This window comes from Bactrocera dorsalis, chromosome 4, assembly GCF_023373825.1.
Source record: "Bactrocera dorsalis isolate Fly_Bdor chromosome 4, ASM2337382v1, whole genome shotgun sequence".
NCBI lineage: Eukaryota > Metazoa > Arthropoda > Insecta > Diptera > Tephritidae > Bactrocera > Bactrocera dorsalis.
The window spans coordinates 15,102,180-15,128,315 of NC_064306.1; the positions used below are offsets into that span (position 1 = coordinate 15,102,180).

The 26,136-nt window shown below is 36.0% G+C and overlaps 3 protein-coding genes and 1 long non-coding RNA gene across 5 annotated transcripts in view; 3 read left to right on the forward strand and 1 right to left on the reverse strand.

The window, feature by feature from the left end:
- Positions 1 to 2,126, forward strand: part of LOC125778392 (uncharacterized) — a 50,420-nt gene extending 48,294 nt beyond the window's left edge. The window contains exon 2 of the long non-coding RNA XR_007422678.1: positions 2,074 to 2,126. This is a non-coding gene — a long non-coding RNA (uncharacterized LOC125778392). The remainder of the gene's footprint in view (positions 1 to 2,073) is intronic.
- The window catches only part of LOC105233463 (flotillin-2), a 351,794-nt gene that overhangs the window by 74,049 nt on the left and 251,609 nt on the right, over positions 1 to 26,136 (forward strand). The gene's annotated exons all lie outside the window — the stretch shown is intronic.
- LOC105231591 (glucose dehydrogenase [FAD, quinone]) overlaps positions 1 to 26,136 on the reverse strand; it is a 36,238-nt gene that overhangs the window by 4,593 nt on the left and 5,509 nt on the right. The gene's annotated exons all lie outside the window — the stretch shown is intronic.
- LOC125778386 (glucose dehydrogenase [FAD, quinone]-like) lies at positions 14,233 to 17,771 on the forward strand. Its single transcript, XM_049455729.1, has 2 exons — positions 14,233 to 14,666; positions 15,656 to 17,771. The coding sequence occupies exons 1-2, from the start codon at positions 14,370 to 14,372 to the stop codon at positions 17,222 to 17,224; spliced, it is 1,866 nt and encodes a 621-aa protein (XP_049311686.1). The 5' UTR covers positions 14,233 to 14,369; the 3' UTR covers positions 17,225 to 17,771.

Here is a 26,136-nt window from a genome sequence, read left to right on the forward strand (position 1 = left end):
GCAACAAATTAAAGACCATATAGTGTACTAGATAATTGGAAGGCAGGTTACTGTCCGCGTAAATGCCTAGTTTGAGGCTTAATTACTAGAAAATAGTAAGTAAAATATTAATAATATCATTAGCTTTGCTTAAATGCTGTTTATGTAACAAAGAAATGATATCACAAGCTTTAATGGCACAATTGGTTTAAAGCGTCAAAGTCTAGAAAATGTAATGCGTTATAATTAAAAAGTAATAGTAAAGGGTAATCCATTTCGATGTTTCTTACTTAAAACAGAAAAAAATAAGTTTCTTGAAGATTTTTTCTTTCATTTTTTCTTTCATTGAATCCAATTTTCGATGACTCCTTTGAGCATTTCGACTGGTAACTGGTGAATGGCACGCGTGATGCTTTGCTTCGAGACCTGAATCGTGACAGGGTTGTTCGCATAGACTTTATCCCCACAAGAAAAAGTTTAACGGTGTAGTATCGCACGATCTTGGTGGCCAATCAACTGGCCCAAAACATGAAATTATCTGCTTGCTGTAGTGTTTTTTCAATAAATCCATTTATTGATACGATGTGTAGGAAGTGTTGCCGTCCTGAGCTTCAATTACAGGCAACAAATAGTCGGTTTTCAACATTTTTGAAGAAATATGGACCGATGATTCTACCGCCCCACAAACCATACCAAACCGTTGTTTTTTTTTCTGAATGAAAGTTGCTCTTGGTCCCAAATACTGCAATTTTCATTGTTTGCATACCAATTGAGCCAGAAATAAGGTTCATTGCTGAACATAATTTGGCGCGAAAACGTTGGATATTCTTCGAACTTTTTAAGAGCCCCTGGAGCGAAGCGATGTCGCTTGAGAAGTTCGAGCGGCTTCAGTTCTTGGGCAAGCTGCATTTTGTACGCTTCAATTTAAGATCGCTACAGAAAATGCGCCAAGTTGTTCCATACATTAGTCCGAGTTGCTGCGAACGGCGCCGAATCGACTCTCCACGGTCTTCGTGTACACTCTCAGCTACAGCTGCTATATTTTCATCACTGCTGGAGGTGGTCTATTCGGTGGAATATTATCCAATAATAAATGCTGTCTCACAAGATGGGTAAAGATTTTGTTTATAGCATGCTCAGTAGGCTGATCTTGTTGCCCATAAGTTGAGCGAAGCTCGCGAAACACATCCTTTACAGAACGTGAATTTTCGTATAGTTGAACGATTTGTAAACGTGCTCAGGCGTAAGTCTTTCTATGATAAAAAGCCTAACAAATGATTTGTTAATAACAGTCTATTGAAGAAAGAACTTCTACTTGGATCACCCTTTATTATGAAATCATAAAAGCTGCATCTTAACTACATTGTAATATCGTTTATTTGTTGAAAAGCATTGTGCAGTGAAATTGTTTCTACCGAATAGCTGCAAGTGTGATAAGGCATTTTACGTAGGTTGCTATATATATTTCTGGACTAGGCAACACTAAGTGTTGCCAGGTGCAATCTGACATTTCCATTGGAAAGTTTGACATTTTTTAGCATAACATCACTCCGAACGTTTTGTCATTTAATCGTGAATTGTTTTATTTACAGGGAATTAAAAAATTTATCTCGGCCAAAAAATGGAATTAACTCGTGAACATTTTTGTGCGATCATTTTTCACAACTTTCGACGTGGATTATCACGACAAGAGTGCATCGATGAACTAAAATCTTTGTATGGCTATGAAGCACCATCCTATAGCACTGTGAAAAACTTTTACAACGAATTCAATCGTGGCCGACGCTCGCTTAAAGACGAATTCCGTGAAGGTCGTCCAAAAACAGCCGTTGTGCCAGAAAACATCGATGCCGTACGTGAACTGATAATGCAAGACCGTCATGTAACATACCTTCAGATAGAGGCATGCCTATGCATTTCTCCCACCAGCATACATTCGATATTGCATGAACACCTGGCTGTAAAAAAAGGTTTGTTCTCGTTGGACCGCACAATTTGACAATCGCTCAAAAAAAGGCTCGTGTGGATTGGTGTAAAGAAATGCTGAAAAATACGATTGTGGTGCTTCAAAAGACGTTTATAAGATCGTCACAGGTGACGAATCATGGATCTATGCGTATGAGCCCGAAACAAAACAGCAATCGACCGTGTGGGTCTTCCAAGACGAGCCAAATCCAACGAAAGTTGTTCGTGGAAGAAGCACTTCGGAGCAAATGGTCGCCTGTTTCTTCGGCAAAACTGGTCATGTGGCGACTGTTCCGCTTGAGCAACGTTGGACGGTCAATTCTGAGTGGTACACCACCATTTGTTTGCCTGAAGTCTTCGGGGGAATTCGAAAAACGAACAAGAGAAGACGAATCATTGTGCACCATGACAATGTGAGCTCTCACACATCGGCTCAAACCAGCGCCTTTTTGACCGGCCAAAACGTCGAATTGATGGGTCATCCGCCGTACAGCCCTGATTGGCAGCCAATGACTTCTTTTTATTCCCACACATCAAGAAAATAATGCGTGGTCAACGATTTTCGTCGCCAGAAGATGCTGTTGAAGCATTCAAAAACCATGTTTTGGAGATGTCTCAATCGGAGTGGAAAAAGTGCTTCGAAAATTGGTTTGAGCGCATGCAAGTGTATAAATCTTGATGGAGAATATTTTGAAAAACAATAAAACCATTTTCGTTGATAAATATTCCTATTTTCATTATTAGGCCAGAAATATATATAGCAGCCCTCGTATTACTATTTTTTTTGCTTTTGCTAGCATTCGCCCCACACATGTTGCATGTCAAATGCCTTGCTATCAATAACTTTTTGTATTTAAAGCGACTTCTTCAAGTCAATTCACTCACTGTTAGCAATGCATGCGCCTAAATTTAAATAAAATCAATTTAGCACACAATCGGAAGCGTTCGCCAATACCAAGTTCGTGGCTTGAGTCTTTTGTTTTTCAACAACGCGATTTTTAATTTATTTTCATGATTTTTTGCTTTACATTACCGATAGTCATTGACCCAGTTACTGCCTAAAGAAGCAACACTTGACAAATAGGAAATCGAATACATAAATGAAAACAAAATCGAGGATATAAAGCCGTTAAGTAATAAAAAGTTGGAAATATGTACATACATACATAATAGGTATGTTCTTGCTTCTTTTGTTGGTTTTCTTTACTTCTGTGTAGTCAACAATTACTTGACAATTCTGTTAAGTCACAAGCTGCCACACTATTTACTCAATGTAAATTTACATAACGTAATTAGTGTTGTCTACTAAATATTTTCAGCATATTTCTTTGACTTTCGAGCGAAAAGTCACACATGCATAGATTTATACATAAATAAATACATTTACTAAGATTTATTAGCCGTGCAAAGGAAATAAATTTGCAGCACCACACAGCTGCAGTCACGTAGCCGCCGTCAGTTTTCGCAGTGATTTGTGTAGAATTGCTTTTGAAATTTATTTATTTTTATTTGCTTTTGACTTTTTGTTGATATTAAATTAAGTTTGCTCATCGCTGGTCTGAAACGTTTTACTTGTTCGCGCTTTGCTATTGTTTGAGTGCGCCTCTTTGAAAACAGTTATTAGCGGTGACCAATCGAATTCGTTTCAATAACTGTATTTGACTAGCTTAATGCTTTTCTATATTCTGCATGCGTTCATAATTGAACACATACATACATAAGCGGTTATTTCAAGGAATTTCGCGTTAGAAATATCTAGAAAGACAATTTCGAGCATTTTGCTTATGTTTTAATTTTTGACTTTGCTGAAAGTTAAATATTTTGTGTAAAAACGCAAGCAAATTAGTAAAATTATAAGAACGCCATCGTTGGCCTTGGCCATAGTTGGCAAAGTAAGTTGACGCCAAAAAACGTAAAAGTACAGCGAATAGTTAATAGTATCCATTTGGTGCTAATCAGAAAGTTATACAGGGTTTGTACGGAAAGTAATAAGACTGATTTCCTTCCGCCGCGACGGTACTTCGGATTGTGCGCCCACTGGCTGGATCCGGTAAAGAGCATTCCTAGCTAACGAACGAGCGGCTGGTCAATTGTCTCCGACAAGAGATGGCAGCCGATTGGAAGTTGCACCCCCACAACACCCTGACTGCTTCCGCAACCCCCTACAGCCCAGATGTGCCCTCCCCCGTACTTTTTTTGTTGTTTCCTTGCCTGAAAAGGCCGATGAAAGGGGATCCAAGTAGCATGCACCTCGGCTATTCCGGAAAATGCCTTCCGTGACGCCTTCAATGGTTGGAAATCGCGCTGGGAGCGCTGCATCGACGCAGAAAGAGCCTATTTTGAAAGTGTTTAAAGAATTTGAATGATTGGTTCTATAAATTTTTTTAAATCGACTCAGTCCTATTACTCTTCGGACAAACCCTGTATGTAATATTAAAGTGATATCTGAGTAGAAAACAAGAAAACCCGTTAATTTCTGTTGCAACAAAGCTAGAAACCCCTTCACAAATATGGATGTGTATTTTCACACAAGAACTTGTTTTTGATCATTCAGTTTGTAAGGCAGCCATGTAATTTAGTAGTCCGATCCGACAAATATTGAAATAAAGATGGGCTTTAAATGTTATTTCATTAATATCTTGTAAGTATTCTTAAACCATGTTTGGAGCAATTAGTCACAGTAATTAATAGTCTGTCAAGTAAGAGCGTGGTCGACTTCACCAACAGTTAATGAAAGATTTCGCTCTAATTCCTTCGCGAGCCGATAGGGGGAAGTTTTGTCCTTGATGCAGTGTCAACAAAGGTTCAGTTGTCGTTGATCCTTTGAAATAGAATCACGTTAAATGCCCTGTGTGTTAAGTACGCGTCGCGCTACCTTTGCATCCACCCGAAAGGTCCCACAATGTCGCAATCAGCGGCTGCTAAATATATGAGAAAGTCGAAGGCATTTGTACAGAAGTGGATACAGCGATATATAGTGGCTAAAAATGTCGATGATTTACCAGAACGTGGTTCGATAGGAAAAGTGAACAAAAAAGATGAAAAAAGAATAGTGAATCCGTTTTCGCGGAATTCTGCTTTAACTCTGCGGCAAGGACAAGCAAAATGAATGGCAAAAGATTTAGATATATCCCCAAATCCGAACCCTTCCTCATACTTATGATCTGAAATGGCGCAACACAATGAAGAAGCCTCTGTTGACTGAAAAACTTGTGACAAAGGGACTCGCTTGGGCGCATGAGAATATTGATAGAGATTTTGAAAATGTCATTTTTACTGATGAATGTTCTATATGGGCATGTTCTATTCTCATGCGAGCCTGATCAGCTTCCACTAATAGGCTTATTCAGCGGACCTTAAAACATGGAATGAAGGTACATCTTTGGGCCTGCTTCTCAAAGCAGAGATTCGGCACTTTGTACCTCTTTACTGACAACCCAAATGCCGAGAAAATGATAAAAATCTACAAAAAGGCTTTACTGATATCTGCCAAACGATGGTTCACCAGAAAAAACGAAGATTGGATTCTGCTGGAGGACAGCGATCCTAAACACCGCAGCAAGCTCTGTACTCAGTGGAAAACTTAATCTGACATCGTTACATTGGATTGGCAGTCGCAGTCTCCCGATGCAAACCCGATTGAAAATGTGTGGGCATATATTAAACAGAAGCTTCGTGGAAGACGCACATACACTTTGAAGCAGTTGTCTTACGAAATTCCTCGGTTCTGGAGATCCTTGCCACTAGAATACGTCGTCGAATTAATAGAAAGCATGTCTCGCAGATGCCAGGCATTATTATTGACCAAGTTGCATTATTGTTGTAATGTATACAATGTATATATAATATGAAAGTTTCATAAAATAATTTTTTTTATAAATTAACACGATCACGCCCTTACTTGACAGACTGTATGTAAGTTTTTTGAGTGTAATTGAGTGAGAGTTTAAAAATTATTATATTAGAGCTGTCTAAATAGTGTTTAAACTTTGTTTTTGAAAACTTGCGAAGCTATGATTTTTTTTTTTCTTAATTGATAACAGATACTGTATGTTGAACCCTTCTATATAAATTAATTTTTTTTTTGTACCAAAACACTATAGTATATGCGGACATTTCAAGAATCCTTTTGAATTACTGTTTTTTTTGATGAATTTTTGTCTAATCTTCTCTCACATTGTGCTATCCAGCTCTCGCTCATTGAACTCACTTGGTCGTGTTGCATCAGAACATTTTAATTTAATATTTTAATTTATTCTTAATGAAATGGTAATCATTGTTAATCATTTAAGTTATTCATAATTAAATAATAATTAGGTAATTAGTTAAGTGCTTGGCTCTTTCTCTCATTTTGCTGCCCTTCTATCATTTATTGTCATTTAAATGGTAATCATTGTCAATTATTTTACCTTATTATATGGTTCAAATTCGCTTTTTTTCTTGACAGTGTTGTATGGATCTGAGTCGACTTAGCAATGGTCATCTGAACGTCTGCTTTTTTATTGCTAAAGACCAATGGCTACAAATAATCCCACAACTAGTAGTCTAATGGTGTTAAAACACAATTTCTTAGAGGTCATTCACAATATTTTGAAATAATCGAAACTTCAAACTTTTCTCGCAATAATTCAGTTGCTGTACGTGCTGTGTTGCATGTAGCACCATCTTGTTGGAACCATTTGTTGTCAAGATCAGCCTTTTCCAATGACTACAAATAATTCCACAACTAGCAGTCTAATGGTGTTAAAACACAATTTCTTAGAGGTCATTCACGATATCCTGAAATATTCGAAACTTCAAACTTTTCTCGCAATAATTCAGTTGCTGTACGTGCTGTGTTGCACGTAGCACCATCTTGTTGGAACCATTTGTTGTCAAGAGCAGCCTTTTCCAATTGCTACCATAAAATTTATACATTTAGCAATCATATCAGTTTTATTGGAAAATCCGGCATAAAGAATATATGATTCCAAAATTACTAAAACCGAGAGTAAACAAAGAATATTAAATTTATTTTTGTGAATAAGAAACGCCCATACATTCTTATAAACCCGACGTAATTATATTATATGAAAATAAAAGCGACAAAAACATCCGCTCAAAATTTCTATTTCTCTGTCGTATGACTAGTTCTATAACATGTATTTTATGCATATATTAAAACTTATATAAATCTGATATTTGTGGCGTAGCTTTGTCTAATACGAAACGTTCTAAAACATGAAGAATGAATTCTATTGTATTTAAGCTCACCTTGAACTTGTGCTCATTTATTAAGTCAAAATATTTTTGCGTAAGAATCAAGTTTTCTGTTTCGATTAGCCAAGCGAAAAATTTCCAATATCTTTTATACCCCACACACCCCTTAAGTATGTGTTTATAAATGGCTTGATTGGCAACAATGAATTGCTTAAAATTCACGCGTCTCAAGTTCAAATTAGTTTTATTAAGAGGCTGATTTATAAAAGTGTATTAGCCAGCGTAGGTTTGTGTGTTGCTGTCGCTTAAGAATTAGCAGTCAAAAAGAAAGAAAACAAATTTAGTGGTAAAAGGCCATATTATTCGCCTGCAGAAGTCGCCATTCGTGACAGCATGATACTCGGTATCGACAAATTAGCATTTTCATAGCTCTCGGTTAGTTGTGGTCGTGTGTGTGTGTGTGTATGTTGTGCTAAGCGGTGTTAACTTCCGTTTCCGTGTAGCTGAAATCACTTGGCAAGGTCAATTGTGTTTATTTCTTCTTTTTTATTGTTTAGTTAAAAAAAAGTGTTAAGAATGCGTTGTGGTATTTGGCTATGATTTTTGTTATTATTTAATTTTAATTTTTTTACAGTTGTGTACTGTTCTTTTCATAGCATAATTTGTTTTTAATATACTTTATAATTATTTTAAAATATTTTTTTTTTAAGTCTGTTTATGTTTTGGTTTGCCTTCTTTGTTTTGTTCATTTTTTGATTTTTTGCTTTGGTTTTTAAATAATTACAGTCTGTTTGGCGTTAATATTTTATTTTTTATACTCTTGCAACATTTTGCTCGAGAGTATAATTGTTTTATTTTATCTAATCTCTATGTATTACCTAAAGCTAAGCGCGATGGATATGAAGTTATATATGTATATGTAAAGGAGCAGGATGACAAGACGAGCTGAAATTCGAGAGACTCTCTGTCTGTCTGTGCAGGATGTAACTTGAGTAAAAATTGAGATATTTCGATGAAACTTGGTACACATGTTCCTTGTTGCCGCGGCCACAAAACGGCATTAAAGAAAAACATATAAAATAACATAAGATATAGAACTGTAATTTGATATAGAGGATCGCAGTAGCACGGAGTACCTATGGACTAAAAAGTTTCTAAAAGTAGGCGCCCTCTAATGGTACTGTTAAAAGCTGTAAAAAGTGCGATAAATCAGCAGCCAAAATCTACAAAATATCTCAAAATCTGCTCGACCGATTTCAACCAAATTCGGTACCATTCTTACATCACAGTGTGAAAATGAGCGAAATTGGACTACAACCACGCCTACTCCCTATATAACACATATTTATCAGTCACTTTCCAGTACACAAATCAAGAAGCTGTTATTATAACGGCATAAAATTTTACACTAATAACTCCGTTAAAGTAATCAAAAATTGTCCAAATCCAACCAAAATTGTTTAAGCCCCTAGGTACCGAATATGCCGACTCCAGTATCTACATATAGTTGACTTTTGACCGAAAATCTCGGTCAATGCATGGGATATGCAATTGCAATTCAGAAATAATTTTTCCCTCATGCTAAACTCTGTGTATCAAAAATGGGTTGAGTCGGGTCTATACTTCACTGATCCCCCAAATGCCCAATATAAAGATTTTCGAACTTCCGGATGACTTTATGCTGCATACATCGTTCAACATCTCAACGAAAATGAGAGAGCGTATTTTACTCATAACAGTGTATTTTAGTGTCGAAAATTAATAAAATTGTGCAACAACTTGATCCAGCCCCTCATATAACTAATATCAGAATTTTCGAACTTCCAGGCGACTTTACTACATATGATTGGTGATGGTATGTGAGGTACCTTAATGAAGCCCAGGAAACATTTTTTTAGTATGCGGCATGTTAATAGTATGTAGGGTTGTCAAAAATGTGTAAAATCGGATCGATACTAACCAACTTCCACATACTACATATGAATGTTTCGTTTTTCTAATAAACCTTATGCCGATATGTCTTTCAGTGCATGAGTTATGTAGATATATTTATACATAAATGGCTTGGATTCCCAGCCTCTGGTTTACATTTTGCACCTTACATAAACAATTTCCCTGGATTTAAATCTTGCAAGAGTTTAAAATGATCCTTGGCACTCGCACTTAGCCCTTCCCTACTTGCTTCACCCATACATTCGAGTTTACAGTTACCACTCATGCAGTGTACACACATTTTGATTTTGATATTATAATTTATAGCATTGCCAAAAATTAATTTTATTAGCAAAATCTGCATACTGGTTAATTTGTTTAAAGATTTGTTCATATCAAAGTCAAGTTCAAGTATATTGTATTACTGTGCCTACATACATACATAGACACTTATCAATGACAGCAAGAAGTATTGGCTTGCTAATCGCTGCTGTTATTTCAAATTTATAAATTTAAATTGAAACCTTTTTGCTTCACGGCGCAGCCGAGAGTATTTCTGCGCGACTAATCCACAAAAAGTTCAGAGAGAGGTTATATGTATACGAGTATATTATCGACAAGAACCAGATCTTAAGATTTCAATGTTAAATTGATCGAAGAGTCCGAAAATCGCTGATATGCAACTCGTTTTTCATATAATGAGAAATCACACAAAATTGGATATCTCGAAATTTTTTTAATAAAGAAAAATTCATTATAAAAATTAAAGTGAAATATCAGCTGAAAGGTTAAATATTTTATGTTGTTTTAGCCAAAGCTACAAGCTGTCAAGCTTTTGTAAATATTTTTTGTTTGCTTTATTAAGAAAAATGTTTGAATTTTATTTAAGAAGTATATAAAAAAATGTTTGAAAAAATTCACCGAGCAACATTTAAATTAAATTAAATTCATCATTCATAATAATTTTTTTTTCATTGAGTTATAAAATCCATAAGAAATAAAAAAATTTCCCAAAAATAATCAAACTTTGACTGTTAATATCTTTTAAACGGTTGGGTTTACGAAAAAATCATGGCAGACCTTTTTTGTAGAGCATTCAATTTCCTACAAAATCTAATGAACAAAATATTTTTTCAAGTAGTTGGAAGCGAGATATAAATTTTTCTATCTTATAATAAGAAAAAATAGAAAACTGTATGTAGGAGGACCTTCCCGTTACAATTAAAAACCTATATTTGGAGAGGCTTTCTTAGAGGCGTCTAGGAACTTATTTTTCCGAGTACCAATCGAAAAAAATTTTTTTTTTTTTAATCACCCTAGTATGCATATATAATAAATTAAACAATTTTGCAGATTTTTTTTATAAATTTCTTAACCCTAGACGGTCATCCTTCGTCAAAATGACTACGAACTATTTTATTTTCATTGTAAATATGTTTTTAATTGTTCGTGTTGATCTCCGCTTTCGTACAGCGATATAAGTTTTCCTCTTTATTTTTGACTTGTATTTATTAATAATGAAATAAATAAATAAAAAAAAATAAAACGCGTTCATTATTTCGACTCACACCCTACTGAAAATGGATTTGAAATAAGTCGTGGTCATATTAATGTACAAAAAAAAGGATGACCGTCCAGGGTTAAATATGCATTTGTTGTTTATATGCATAATAACATAACTAATGCAAATGTTTCAAGCTCACTGCGATTTCTATTGACAAAATGCGCGTGAATAACTAGACTAATTGAACTCATGTGCCTAAAAGTATGCAATGCTTTTACCATCATTGAGATAATTTTGCAAGCTTAAATGTATGTAGCATAGTTATAGGCGTCTGATTTCTTTTTGCATGGCTGTGGTGGATAAGTGCATATTCAACACTCAAGCAGTAAATGTCAGCTTCTTAGGGAAATTGAATATTTTTTAAACTTTTAACATAGATCGATGTAGTTTTAATATTAACAATAGGTATCCAATGAAAGTATAAATTTCACAGACATTATTTCAATGCAGAATTATTAAAATAAAAAATTACTAATTCACATACTAATAATATATTTACATAGATATTTAACTAAAATTATAAAAATATATATCTTTTTCCCGAAATGGAGAGGAAAACTTTTGTTTTACTTTAAAATAAGGATTCTTAGCAAATTATAGTAAAAACTTTGAAATACGAGTAAATACAAAACACTTGGTTTAAAAGCAAATTTAGTAATTAGTACTCCCATCTTTTTTCTGAATTACGTTTTGTCGTGGCCTCGTTCTGGCATGCCTCGAACCAAATTTTCTAATATTTTTATTGGAGTATTATCCTATTGACGCTTCATCTCCAAAGAAAATTATTGCAAGTTTGTGCGGATGCAAATGACTGAGCTGGACAGTTCAATTTTTCGACAAAGGGGTCAGTAGGGTAATCTTTTTTTAATTTTTTTTTTATATTTTTTTATTATATTTTTTTATATTTTTTTTTATTTTTTTTTTTTATTTTTTTTTTAATTTTTTTTAAATTTTTTTTAAATAATTTTTTTGCAATTTCTGTCCCCTTATAATTAATGTAGAAACCCACTTTACCATTGGAAGGTTTCGAAAGGCCCAAAATAACAATACCGCTCGATGTTCGGAGTGCAAACCTGGTACAGTACACCAGTACCTCAAACTTTAAACGCGTTTTCTCAAAACACACTTTTTTAAACTGGCGGACATGATTCCGGTCGAACTACTGACCGATTTGCTTCATTTTTTTTAATGTTCACAAAACGCCTGTCTATCGACCCTACACGATTCCTACTTTTTTATAATTTGTTGACAATGTTATGACAAAATGTTTGCGAAATTTCATGTGGAAAAATAAAAAAAAACTTTTATTATACTATTTTTTATTTATCAACATTTTTTCATGTTTCTAGTAGGGGCGATAGTCATTTAGGTACTTTTTAAGAATTAATTGGGTTTTTGTGTTTCAGATGATCCAAACATAAGAGATCGTATCTGCCGGTGAAAAAAGGCATCTCATTCACCCAGCCATTTCTCCGACAGACGTCCTCAAAAAATTCCGAAACAATTTGTTTATACAAGGTCTGTTGCAAAAGAAACAGGACTGTTAAAAAAAAAACAACAACAAATTAATATTTTTCAAAAGTTATATTTTTTTATTCAAAGTAGTTTCCTTGTGCTTCGATACAGCGTTTAGCCCGGTCAATTAGCATTTCAAATGTACACTGCACGATATACCTCATGATATGTGAAAAATGTTCTACTGTAGAATAAAAATTTCGATGAAAAAAATTGTTAAAAAACAGGCCAGATTACTTTACTGACCCCTTAACATAAAACTAAAAAAAATAGCCCATACCCGTCCCGAGGTTCCAAGCTACCTCATCACCAATTTTCAGTCAAGTCGGTTCAGCCGTTCTTGAGTTATAATATAGACATAAGTTGCGAGGGTGATTTTGCAAAAAAAAAAAGCCGCCGTTAGGACCTTATCTAGGACTAAAAATATGCTCTTGCAAATTTTCACGTCTTTCCGTGCTGTGGTTCGGGCGTAATGCGCGGACATACGAAAAAGGTTTACATTTTTAGGACAAGTGAGTATCGTTTACCAAAAATCGATTTACCAACACGTTGAATTCACTGCGCGATTTCCCTGCCGTGAACAATTATCGAATATCAACTGATATTAGCACAATGGCAATACTAACTTCTGTAGTAAATAAAATCCCATTTCTCAAAACGTGGTTGTGAATTCACATGCGAAGTTTTTTAAGCATAGTTCTGTTTAATGAATTCTCGACTCAAGTTTTAGTGTTCAGGACTTCTTACAAGTTAAATTCCGGTTATAATAATAGAAAAAATCACAATCCCATCAAGATGGGCACGAGCAGATTTTCCCCTTTTCTGTACTCGGGCGGTGGTGCTATGGGCGAGTTCAATAACGTTTAACAGCAATCAGCACTTGTGGGTTTGCGAAAGCCGTCTGACTCAGAGTGGAATATAAAAGGTCCATGGGACTACTAGCTCTTAGCAAGGTTTACATGGCCGCAAAGATAGGTGTCCTAACCAGATACTGTCTTATTGGCTTTCATGCGTAAAGGCTGCAGAGTTTAGAGAACGTAACTTTTCAAAGTTGCAGGGAGGGAAGTGAGGTAGAAATATCTAGACATTTTCACCTCCATTGTACTGGTTTCAGCAGATACTTCAACTTATCTGGGTTGACATACTTTCTATGAACCCGACGAATTGGCTGAGTTAGATAATAGCCGGCTCAATAACTTTGTGGCTGGCTCTAGGTGTTCTGCGATGGTCTTCTGATCAAGTACTGGATATCGCATCGTTAAAATAGTCATAATATAACAGGATAAATAATGAAATATCATATTGGTGCAATCATTTTGCTAGTCTTGAGACAGAAGTTATAGCTCCGATTGCTCCTGTTAAAAGTCAAAAGCTGTAATCTACTAAATAAAATGGGTGGTTTGAGTATGTTGACAAAAAAATGTGTGAGAGTCTGACCTTTTTTTGTTTGTGTATTACCTCACTTAAAACAAAAGAAGAGAATTTCAGCACGACAAACCGCGGAGAACTTCTCTACCATGAAAAACTTATTCACATTCCCAAAAGAAATTACAGAAGCTTTTGTTATCGAGATAAGCTCTAAAAATATTGAAGCATTAACAATTCTTCCTCTTTTATGGCACTTAAGTGTATTTATTGCTAATAATTAATTACATCAAAATAATTACATCCAAAGATCTGAACACAATCGGAGATAAACGGTTTTAATGAACGTGCGCTACTTTTTTCAACTGCAATTCAACAAGCCTTGTCTTCGTGTAAAGTTTTGTGCAAAAAATATTAAAAATAAAATAAAATTAATTAATGTAAGTAAGCAGGCATTGACACAAATTTCATTAAAGCGGTAACTTGAAAAACGGCAAATAAAAGCTTGCGCATGCGTATGTTATATAAAGATAAACCCTTGTGATGCGCTCCGCCAGTTTCCAAGCTAAATTGCCACGGGATAAAACGAAAATATCTATAGTGTTTGGATACAAGCGTAGGAAAATCATTTACGGATACAATTTTCGCGCTTTGGCGCGTAAAAACTGAATCATTTAAAGCCGTTGCACTGCGGAAAGAAGTTAGAAAAGTCTGAATCTGAGTGGGAAGATACGATTGATAAATTAATTAATTACGCTGCGATAGGTGCCGAGATTTTGTGCTATTTATAAATAAATAGTATATACGAATTACTTTTCATATCAAGCGTCTGAGTAACACCAGCTTCGCAATGCCGCTGCCGCTGTTGGAAGCTCAATGCGCCGCACAGAGCATTGGTCCCTTCAATACTATGGTCAGCGCGTTAATACAAGCGCTCCTCGCGGCCCAATGCGCTATCTCGACGCCCGAGTTGTGGCCACCCGACTACGCTAATGCATTGCTGGGCCGCACTGAGCCAGACGAGTATGATTTTGTGGTGGTTGGCGCAGGTTCGGCGGGCTCAGTAATAGCCAGTCGGTTAAGCGAGAATCCAGCGTGGAAAGTGTTGGTGTTGGAGGCAGGCGGTGATCCGCCGCAAGAATCTGAGGTGCGCATATATAGGGTGATTTTTTAAGAGCTTGATAACTTTTTTTAAAAAAAAAAACGCATAAAATTTGCAAAATCTCATCGGTTCTTTATTTGAAACGTTAGATTGGTTCATGACATTTACTTTTTGAAGATAATTTCATTTAAATGTTGACCGCGGCTGCGTCTTAGGTGGTCCATTCGGAAAGTCCAATTTTGGGCAACTTTCGAGCATTTCGGCCGGAATAGCCCGAATTTCTTCGGAAATGTTGTCTTCCAAAGCTGGAATAGTTGCTGGCTTATTTCTGTAGACTTTAGACTTGACGTAGCCCCACAAAAAATAGTCTAAAGGCGTTAAATCGCATGATCTTGGTGGCCAACTTACGGGTCCATTTCTTGAGATGAATTGTTGTCCGAAGTTTTCCCTCAAAATGGCCATAGAATCGCGAGCTGTGTGGCATGTAGCGCCATCTTGTTGAAACCACATGTCAACCAAGTTCAGTTCTTCCATTTTTGGCAACAAAAAGTTTGTTAGCATCGAAACGATAGCGATCGCCATTCACCGTAACGTTGCGTCCAACAGCATCTTTGAAAAAATACGGTCCAATGATTCCACCAGCGTACAAACCACACCAAACAGTGCATTTTTCGGGATGCATGGGCAGTTCTTGAACGGCTTCTGGTTGCTCTTCACCCCAAATGCGGCAATTTTGCTTACGTAGCCATTCAACCAGAAATGAGCCTCATCGCTGAACAAAATTTGTCGATAAACACATTTCGAACCGAACACTGATTTTGGTAATAAAATTCAATGATTTGCAAGCGTTGCTCGTTAGTAAGTCTATTCATGATGAAATGTCAAAGCATACTGAGCATCTTTCTCTTTGACACCATGTCTGAAATCCCACGTGATCTGTCAAATACTAATGCATGAAAAATCCTAACCTCAAAAAAATCACCCGTTACAAAAATTAGAATAGAACAGCTCTCTTATTGACCACATTTTCATAGGTGCCTGGCATTTATTTTTCATTGAAGCGTACAAATACGACTTGGAATTATTTAACGGAGTATAGCGACAAGGCCTGCTGGGGTTTGGTTGATCAGCGCTGTTATTGGCCGCGTGGTAAAATGATTGGTGGTTCGGGTGGTGTTAATGGTATGCTATATGTGCGTGGGCATCGTGGTGATTACGACAGCTGGGCTCAGGCCGGTAATGTAGGTTGGGGTTGGAACGATGTGCTGCCGTATTTTGAACGTTCCGTGCACCCAGTGGGCAATAATACGCATCCTCGGGGTTATGTAACACTCAATGCATTTCCAGTTAACGATCCGGATATAGAACAAATGATCTATGCAGGCACCGCAGAACTGGGCATACCACGTGTACACTTATTCACCGACGGCAGTGAGACCGGGTATTCCAACTTACCGGGTACGATAATGAATGGGCGTCGCATGAGTCCTGGCAAGGGACATCTGGCGAGTGCTGCTAAGCGCCCAAACTTGCAAGTGATTAAAAATGCACACGTGACCAAACTGAATTTCGACAAGAGTGGTAGAAATGTACGCTCCGTTAGCTTCACTGTGCGAAATGAGAGAAAAATGCGCGTGAATGTTGGTAAGGAGTTGGTTTTGTCAGCGGGTGCAATTGAATCACCAAAACTTTTAATGCTGTCTGGCGTTGGACCGGCAGCGCACTTAAAGACAATGCAGATACCACTCGTGCATGATTTGCCAATCGGTGATAATCTGTACGATCACGCACAGGTTGTGACTTTCTTAAAACTGAACGAAGGTGTAGCATATAAACTTACGCCTCAAGATAGCTTCGATAGCACTTTCAATTATCTCATACATCGTAGCGGACCACTAACATCACACGGCGCAGGTTCGCTCACCGGCTTCATCAACACGCTTAAAAACAGCCCATATCCCGACGTGGAATTTCATCATTTCATTGTGCGTCGTGGCGATTTCGCTGGCCTGGAAATATTTCTTCATGGTCTTAGCATCAACGAGTACTTTAAAGCACAAATACGCATCGCTATAGAGGTTTCCGATATTTTGGGCATGTTTAATATACTCTCAACACCAAAATCCAGCGGAAATTTACGTTTGCGCAGCGCGGATTACAAGGATTCTCCACTATTAACACACAACTACTTCAATAATGCGGAAGATATGGCCACGTTACTGCGCACCATACGCTTCCAAGAGCAACTATTGAAGACCGCAGCTTATAGAGCAATGAATGCTAGCCTAGTACTGCCTACAATCGACGAGTGCGACACTTTTGAATTGCAGAGCGATGGCTATTGGCGTTGTTACATAAAATATTTCTCTGCCACCACCTATCATCAGTCGGGCACGGTGAAAATGGCGCCCGCAACCGATGACACCAGCTGTGTGGATCCACGTTTAAGTCTACGCGGTGTGAACAATTTGCGTGTGGTCGATGCTAGCATAATGCCCAAAGTGCCTAGCGCAAATACAAATGCGGCTACGATTATGATTGCCGAAAAGGCAGCTGATTTCATACGGCAAGACTGGCGAGATGCGTGGCAGCCAGTCTACTAATCTCGCATTATTATTTAAATGACAAGCAAGTTCTGATCATACCATACAAACATTGCGAAAAAGGGTATGAAGACCATAGATAAAACAAAGCACACAAGGCAGAACTCTAAATAATTTTACATAACCTTTAATACCAGGACTATTAAATGGCGAAATGAAGGTAAGTTCTGGAAAAAAGATACTTTGTTTGATTTAAATGAAACGTAGCTAAACATTACTTAGTCTAAAATACATATACTATAAGAAAAAGGGTTTGAAAATTTTAGAAAAAGGCTGTAGATAGTTACATAGATTGGGAGGGTATGCACCGCGACCTTTGTTCTATTGTGCCCACTGATTCTTTCACATTGTTTCGTTCAATCCTAAAGCCCTTAGAAAATTTAGAAGGCATGAAGGGTTGATGACAGACAGTCACACGGAGTTCAACTCGTTTCTTCATCCTGTTCATTTATACTACTATGAGCAAAAATTGGTTAGACTTTCTTCATAATTATACCCTGAGCAGGGTATATTAAGTTTGTCACGAAGTTTGTAACATCCAGAAGGAAGCGTCTGAGACCCTATAAAGTAACTATATATATAAATGATCATAATGTTGAGCTGAGTCGATTTAGCCATGTCCGTCCGTCCGTCTGTCTGTCTGTCTGTCAGCATATATACGAACTAGTCCCTCAGTTTTTAAGATATCGTTTTGAAATTTTGCTAACGTCATTTTCTCTTCAAGAAGCTGCTCATTTGTCGGAACTGCCGATATCGGACCACTATAACATATAGCTGCCATACAAACAGAACGATCGGAAAAAATTCTTGTATGGAAAACTTTTGCATTTGTCCAGATATATTCACGAAGTTTGGTATAGATTATTTTCTAAGGCAACAATGTAACCCCTGAAGAAATTGTTCAGATCCTTTAAGTATAGCATATAGCTGCCATACAAACTGAACGATCGGAAAAAAAGTTCTTGTATGGAAAACTTTTGCATTTGACAAGATATATTCACAAAATTTGGTATAGATTATTTTCTAAGGCAACAATGTAATCTCCGAAAAAATTGTTCAGATCGGCTTACTATATCATATAGCTGCCATACAAACTGAACGATCGGAAAACAGTTCTTGTATCGAAAGCTTTTGCATTTGACAAGATATATTCACAAAATTCAGTATAGATTATTTTCTAGGGCAACAATGTAATCCCCGAAGAAATTGTTCAGATCCTTTAACTATAGCATATAGCTGCCATACAAACTGAACACATAGTTACTAAAAGAGATGCACCTGTGAAGAGTATATTAGCTTCGGTGCAGCCGAAGTTAACGTTTTTTTTTTGTTGTGATTGTATTATTTTCATGTTTATTTATTTTTATTTAACATTTTAAATTTCATATATTATATTATTTTTAAATAAATATTTGCTTAAATACTCCATTAAGTGGCATTTCGTTGTATACATTCATGTAAAACACATGCCCCTAAAAACTTGTAGCAATGAACCGGCTTTTTGACCCACTTCCACTCATGAGTGCCACATTGACAATTAAAACAACAACAACTGTCATTGTAACGCATTGCGTGTCAATAACTTTGAGCAGTTTAGTGCTTCTTGAGTTTTCCCAGCGCGTTTTGTGCTGCGCTCTTTCCTTCACTTTATTCCTCTCACTCTTTCGCTACCTTCCTCCATTCACTTTACCAAAATTCATCTCATTTTTGCTTTACACAAGTTTCTCTACCTTACTTCTTCTACATCTTCCCTTTTTGTTTATAATTATTTTGTCTTATTGCCAAATTCCCGTTCGACCAACGCATTCCATTTCACTTTGTGAGCGAAGCCAAAATTGCCCTTTATTTAAATAGTTCATTTTAACGACTAACGGTTCATTTGGTTAAAATTTCGTAAATGTTTTTGGGATAACCGTTAACGTAATCTATTTAGCAATGCTTTCCGCTATTTTTAGGAGACAAAAGTTATGTTGAGCGACCTGTGAGCGCTGCTTTGTAGTTGGTGACAGCTGTCAAGCGTTCCAAAACGTGTCTCTGCCCCCCACAACGCTAAGTAGCGCACAGTTATGTCATCGACAATCGACAGTAAAATGATTTTTATTTGTGCTTTTATTGGTATTAGTGCGTATGCGAGTATGCGTGTGTATATGTGCGTATACTTCACATATCTTTCTTCGCTGTTGTTTTGGTCAGTCTGTCAAGGTCGTTTTGGCCGTTCATTGGCGTGATGCGTATTTATTGTCATGTGTGCGGAGGTGTGTTCATTTGCGCATGTGTCAGTGAATATGTAAATATGTGCGTGGCGCATTTCGCGTGTCGCAAACACATTTCCATGTCCGTAAAGCTGGTGGTGTTCGGTTACACTTGTAACTAGCCCATAAAGGCAAATGAAATGCAAATGAGAAATATGATTATAATAAAATTGAGAGCATGTAAATGTAGTACCACACACCTTTTTTTATTTGTGTCCTACTTTTTCGCGCCATTAATTAATTAGAAATATTAGATAAAAATTTAAATACGTTTGCATATACATACATAAGTATTTCGATTGAGCAAATAGTTACTAATTAACTACTTTCGGACTAGTATTTACTACAAAACCAACTAGTCAGCCAACTGTAATTTTTTCATACCAGCAACTGATATGTTTACGTCTACAAGTGCTACGCAATGTCAATAACGAGATTTCGTTCTGACGTCTAGTCTCGTACTAGTTTCAAATTGATACATAGCTGTGTAGTTCAATTTACATATTAATAACATATTCAATTAGATTTTTTTCTTTCATGTCTTTAATGCAGTAATATAGGTTAGCCGATGTAAGAATGATCTACTGCTAAGCTAACTTTCAAAACATCAATCTGTTGTTTTCTATGCAACTCAATTTTAGCCAAGAATTTCGAGTTACAAATTGGAACTTTTGCGACTAGTTGAATTTTACTCCGCGAATTCATACTCTTTGCTGATTGGTCAGCATATAGAAGTACATATACCAAGCAAGGACTGACTACATGGAAGCGTTCCTCGCAAAGAACACTCCTCGTAAGTGAAATTATTCAATAAAGAAGTTCCATTAAAGTTTGTGTAGGTTATCAAAGTTCTGATGTCGAAACGCTCAGGTTGTAGGGAAAGGCCTTCGGTGAGAATTTTTGTTGCGAGCAAGTATTTTTGATTGGTGCAAATCATCCGAAGAGGATCGAGAACGTGTTGACGACGAACCACGTCCAGGATGACCACAGACATCAATTGATGATCAACACGTCACTAAAATAAAAAAATTGGTGCTTGAGAATCGACGATTAACACTCAGAAATCTTACTGGCATCGTTGTAATATCGTAAAAATCAGTAAAAATCATTTCAAAAGAGCGAGTATTCGGGCATAAAAAAGTGAAAGCACGATTGGTTACAAAATCACACAATTTCTTCGAAGAACAGCGTAATGTTAACAACTGAGAAATAATGCTTTGACTGCCAAGATGTTATTAAACCTATTATTACTGGCGATTACTCTTGGATCTCTGCTTATCCAGAAACATACGATCAATCGGCGAAATATCGTGAGCCGAGGCAGAAATCAACGTCAAAACAGTTATAAAAAATAAAGCTATGTTGCCAGTTTTCTTCGATTATCGAGTTGTGGTGTACTCCGAACTTCTTCTGACCAGTCAACAAGAAACACTATTTGAGTGTTGTGCGTCGTTTAGGCGAAGGTACTCGGAAAAAGAGGTCGGAATGATGGGCTGACAACTTTTGGTTTTTGCACCACGATATTGCACCGTCGCATACTGTATTGATTCTTCGTGAGTTTTTCGCCAAATTTTCAAGCAATATTGTGCCGTAATCACCGAATTCGCCTGATTTAGTTCCGGGGAACCGTTTTGGGTCAATAGAAGGCATTAAACGTGAATCGCTACGCGCATTGAAGACTTTTCCAGTTCCAGTTTGCACCACTATATCATACAACTTTCATACAAAATTAAGGATCAAAATCAAGTTCTTTTGAATAAACTTGTTTATTTCTGAAGGATATTCTATCTTAGGTGCAACCGAAGTTAATGTTTCCTCTTGTTTCTCAATAAACTATAAACTAAGCATTATTACAATAAATAATTAGTGGTTATTGACCAGAAAATTACTTTCTCCTACTAAAAAGCAATATAAAGTCAAGTTCTAAGGAATTTATTTAATTTTTACAAATTATGATTAATTAATTATTCGAAACAACCAGTCTAGCGTTTCGAGTTTTAAGGTTGAAAAAAATTTGTTTAAAGAAAACCCGAAATCACTGACTTCATATTGCACATTTTTGTTGTTCTTTGCCAAAATATGTTGCCATTTGGATATATTTAATTAAACAAAACCATATATGGCATATAATTGTCTGTAATTATATGAAGATTGTATAAGTATATAATACAACCACATAAGTATATGTATATGTGTTGAACAAAAACCATTTTTGTGACAATTGAACAATCACAAATGCACAGCAAACAAATGTTTACTTTAATAACACACATTTTCATTAAATGCGTAGGAAAGTAAATATATATGCATACGTGTATACAGGTGATATATACATATATATATATTCACTCAAATGTGCTTTGGTTGAACTAAGTGCCACCGACTGTCATGGCTTTTAACATTCAACTTGAACCCTCAATTGCCGAAGTCAATGGAAGGTAATCGCCAGCACAGCAATTTTCTTGCGTCAGCACGTCATTGACATTTACCATACACTGGGTCACATGTACGCCATGCAAAGGCATTTGCTGTCAGGCGATTTAAGTACAACAGCTGTTTTATTGCTCTAATTTAATTGTCATTGACTTTATTCATTATACCCAGAATAGGGTATTTGAGTTTGCCACAAAGTGGCAACACCTGAAAGTAAACGTCGGAGCCTTTTTAAAGTATATACATACACATATATGTACATAACGGCCCATGGACATATAAATAGCACACATCTGAATCCCATATTAATTCTAATTTTTTTTAATCCTAAGGGTTCTCAGCATATTGTTTAATTTAATTCTGCGAACATATATAATTATTTCATCGATATTTCCGTTAAAATGAGAAGGAAAAAACATTCCACGCCGTAAAAATGGGAGTGCCTTATAAGATCCTAATATGAGCAAAAAAAGGAAAAAGATCCTGCCAAAATTGGCTAAAATAATACCATTTCTTCCAAAATGTTATAAAATGCTTCTTTATGCAACAAAACAGACCACACATCTTGTTGCCAATAAAAAGATACGAGTACCAAGAAAAACCCAGGACCACGTAAAACCGATATTAGTGTTTGACAAATAACATAGTACGGTAGAGCAAAGCGGATCCTTTTAAGTCAACCAGAGAAATTATGATCGAAATTAATGGACGAATATGGTGTGGACGTGTCCAGAAAGCGTTTGTAGGAAGACGACTCAACTTATCTTATAACTTTTTGAACAAATTTACCAGCAAGAAACCACGTCCTGTCAAAACGCCACATCAAAATTCGACTGGCAGTTTTGGAAAGGGCCCGACAGAAAGACAAACCAACACAATTTTTGGAAGAACGTGTTTTTTGAGCGACAAAACCAAGATAAGTAAGAAGGTTCCAGTTGTAAAATCAAAATTTTTTACGTCGTCCACAAGGTCAATCCCTTAAACCTAGGTATACCAAAAAAAAACCATTAAGCACGCTATGGAAGTATCGATGGCCTGGGGCGTGTTTTCATGGCATGGCCATCGTGCCCAGTTGTTCGAATATAATGGTAAAATGGACCAGTTTTAAGTATTTGGATATACTGAAAAATAAAATGTGTTTCAATCCATGTCCCATAAAACTGGACATTTCTGCAAGACAAATGATCCGAAGCACACCGCAAAGGTAGTAAAGTATGGTCTCTGGCAAAAATTTAGAATATATGAGTGGCCTGTGCAAAGCCCAAGATCTGAAACCGATAAAAAATTTATGGTGAAGATTATAGAAGTTTTCAAAATAGCAAGCCAAAAATTTGAAAAATTTTTTGATGAATTTATATGGGCATGGGCATGGAAGTTGAGGAGCTTGTGGTTCATTCAATCCCAAAAGAAACGATATCAATAACTGGGTGGACAGCATGGCAGTCAAAGATGTGAGCGGGTGGCTTAAAAAAATGATGGATATTGTGTACAAAATACTAACGGAATGAACGAAAATCTTTTGCAATTTTTTTAATAATTTTTATAAATTTTTTGTACCCCTTTTCAGTATTGTGCTATTTATGTGTCCCAGCTGTCATATAGGGAGTATTGATGTTTTTCGTCTTTTTTGGCGATTAATAAACTGTTTATTGTTTTAGTGTTATAGTTTATATTAAAGTGAATAACTTTTTTAAAATAAAACGTATTCCCTTTAAATCATCTTTTTTGATGACGCAAGTTTTTGCTATTTATGTGTCCATAGGCTGTATATACCATATGTACATACGAGGGCTGTCCGATAAATAACCGACCTCAACATGAAGCTAGCGGCACGATCTAAAGATAAAATTTCTACGTCAAATTGTGCCATATTATAATAGCTACTCGCCAAAATTTCGAGAAATTTTATCTGGCCGCAAGTTATCTGTTGACAGTCGTTTTTTGTGAGTACTATTTCGGTGATTTCCCCAAAATGGAAAAAAAATTGAATATCTAGCTGTATTAAATTTTATTTTTGGAAAAGGCCAATACGCCTTCCACAAATCCAAAGATGGTTGGACTTCTGTGTATGGAGACTCTGCACCACATCGTTTACCACCGTAAAATTTTGGGTCAGAAGCTGAATTTTAAAAAACGTGGTCGCAAGGAGCTTGGAAGAATGATGAACGCCCTGGGCGTCCAAAAACTGTAACCCCACTAAACCGATAACATCGCTAAAGTTCATCAATTGGTACTAGAACGAAACCGCCGGAATTAAAGTTTATGGGAAATAGCTGAGATTATGAAGATGTCAAAAGAACTGTTTGTCACAATATTAAACTCAAGATTTGGGCATGAGAAAAGCTGTCCGCGCGGTTTGGGTGCCGCGTTTGCTTACGCTAGACCACAAACGTGCGCGCATGAACATTTCCCAGCGCTCCTGGTTTGGCTTCAGTTTAGAGTCAATAAGACCGAGTTTTGGCGCCCGGATTGATAACTGTAGAACGAAACTTTTGGATTCATCGATTATACGCCCGAAAGAAAAAAACAAAAATCCGATCTAAACAGTCGGATTGAAAAGGGGGGAACCAGCCCCAAAAAAACCTAAAGCTGTGTATCGGTTGGAAAGTGATGGCGAATTGTGTTTTTTGGGACAGCCCATGGAAATTATTTTTATCGACTAAGGATCTTGAAAAAGGAAAAAATATAACAGGAGCATACTACGCATCATTATTGGACCAATGCCTAAATGAGGAAAGATTTCCGAAAAAATCCGGCCACATTTGCAAAAAAAGAAAGGTCTTGCTCCACCAACACAACGCACCATCTCCACACCTCCAACAGTCACCATTAGCGAAAATCCACGATTGCGCTTTCGCAACTGCTTGACCATGCCACCTACGTTAAGGTGCTTTATTGTAATTTTTGATTTTATTTATTCAAAATAGATTTCACATTTTTTTTTTTATTTTAAATTTTTTTTTTTTTCTTTTTTCAAATTTTAATTTTATTTTTGTTTGTATTTTTGTTTTTTTTTTTTTATTTTAGATTAATTTGTTTTTTTTTTTTATTAAATTTTTTTATATTTTCTTTATAATTTTTTTTATTTATTGTTTTTCTTTTTCAAAAAATTTTTAATTTTTTTTTATTTTTTTTTTTTTTTATTTTTTATTATTTGTTTTTTTTTTTTTATTTTTTTGTTCTTAATGGGGTTAATTCCTTTATTTTTTTTTCTATTGCTTTTATTATAATTATTTTTTTTTTTTTTCTTTTTTTTAATTTTTTTAAATATTTTTTATTTATTTTTTTTTAATTTGTTTTTTCACGATACCGGATCTGAGCAACCAAGCGACTTTTTTTTTTTTGTTTCCTCAAACTTAAAACTGCGCTCGGGCCGGCCAGAGATTTTTTTCCGTCCAAATGATGAGGCAATCTCTTTCGTGAACATCGTATTTTTGGGGGCAGACAAAGACGCCAAGTACTATTTGGGAAGGGTTGCAGAGATGGGCAGCACCCGCTGGGAGAAGTGTGTGGAGTTACAAGGAGACTAATTAGAAAAATAAAAAATCAAAAATTTTGAAAAAGTCGCGTGCATCATGGTTAGGTCCGGTTTATTTATCGGACAGCCCTCGTATATGATCCGTGTGACGAGATTAGTCGATTTAGCTATGACTGTCTGTCCGTTTCTCCGGCGCGCACTATCAAAATCAAGTTCTTGAATGGTAAACTTTTTTATTTGACAAGGTATCGTCACGAAATTCGACATGAATTATTTTCTAAGACAACGCTTAAATCTGCGAAGAAATTGTTCAGATCTGCCCTCTATAGCATATAGTTGCCATATAAACTGATCGATCAAAACTATGAAAAATATCTTTTTATACACTTTTGTGCTATAAAAATGCAGCTGTGAAAGATATTATAGCTTCAGTGCAGCCTAAGTTTACATGTTTCCTCTTTTAGCCATGTTAAATGATATTTTACCCATTTTAGAATATGTTTATTATGTATTTTTTTTGCAAAGAAACGAGGTAAAATTTTTTAGGATTATTTGCACTGCTCTATTTTTTGCACAGTGGTGTTTTCTAACTTGCACTACTTTGCAATCAAATAAAACTATTCAAATTGCTCATTTTCTATGTACACAATAGAAAGAAAAGCAAGTAGCAAGAAAATGTAAAAGAAAATTACAAAAAAAATTTTAATATATTTATTTTTATTTTTGGTGGAAAAAAGTAAAAAAAAATC

Coding starts and splice junctions, on each gene's coding strand:
- LOC125778386 (XM_049455729.1), top strand. CDS start 14,370: ATGCCGCTGCCGCTGTTGGAAGCTCAATGCGCCGCACAGAGCATTGGT. Junction 14,667..15,655: donor ATCCGCCGCAAGAATCTGAG/GTGCGCATATAT, acceptor ACATTTTCATAG/GTGCCTGGCATTTATTTTTC.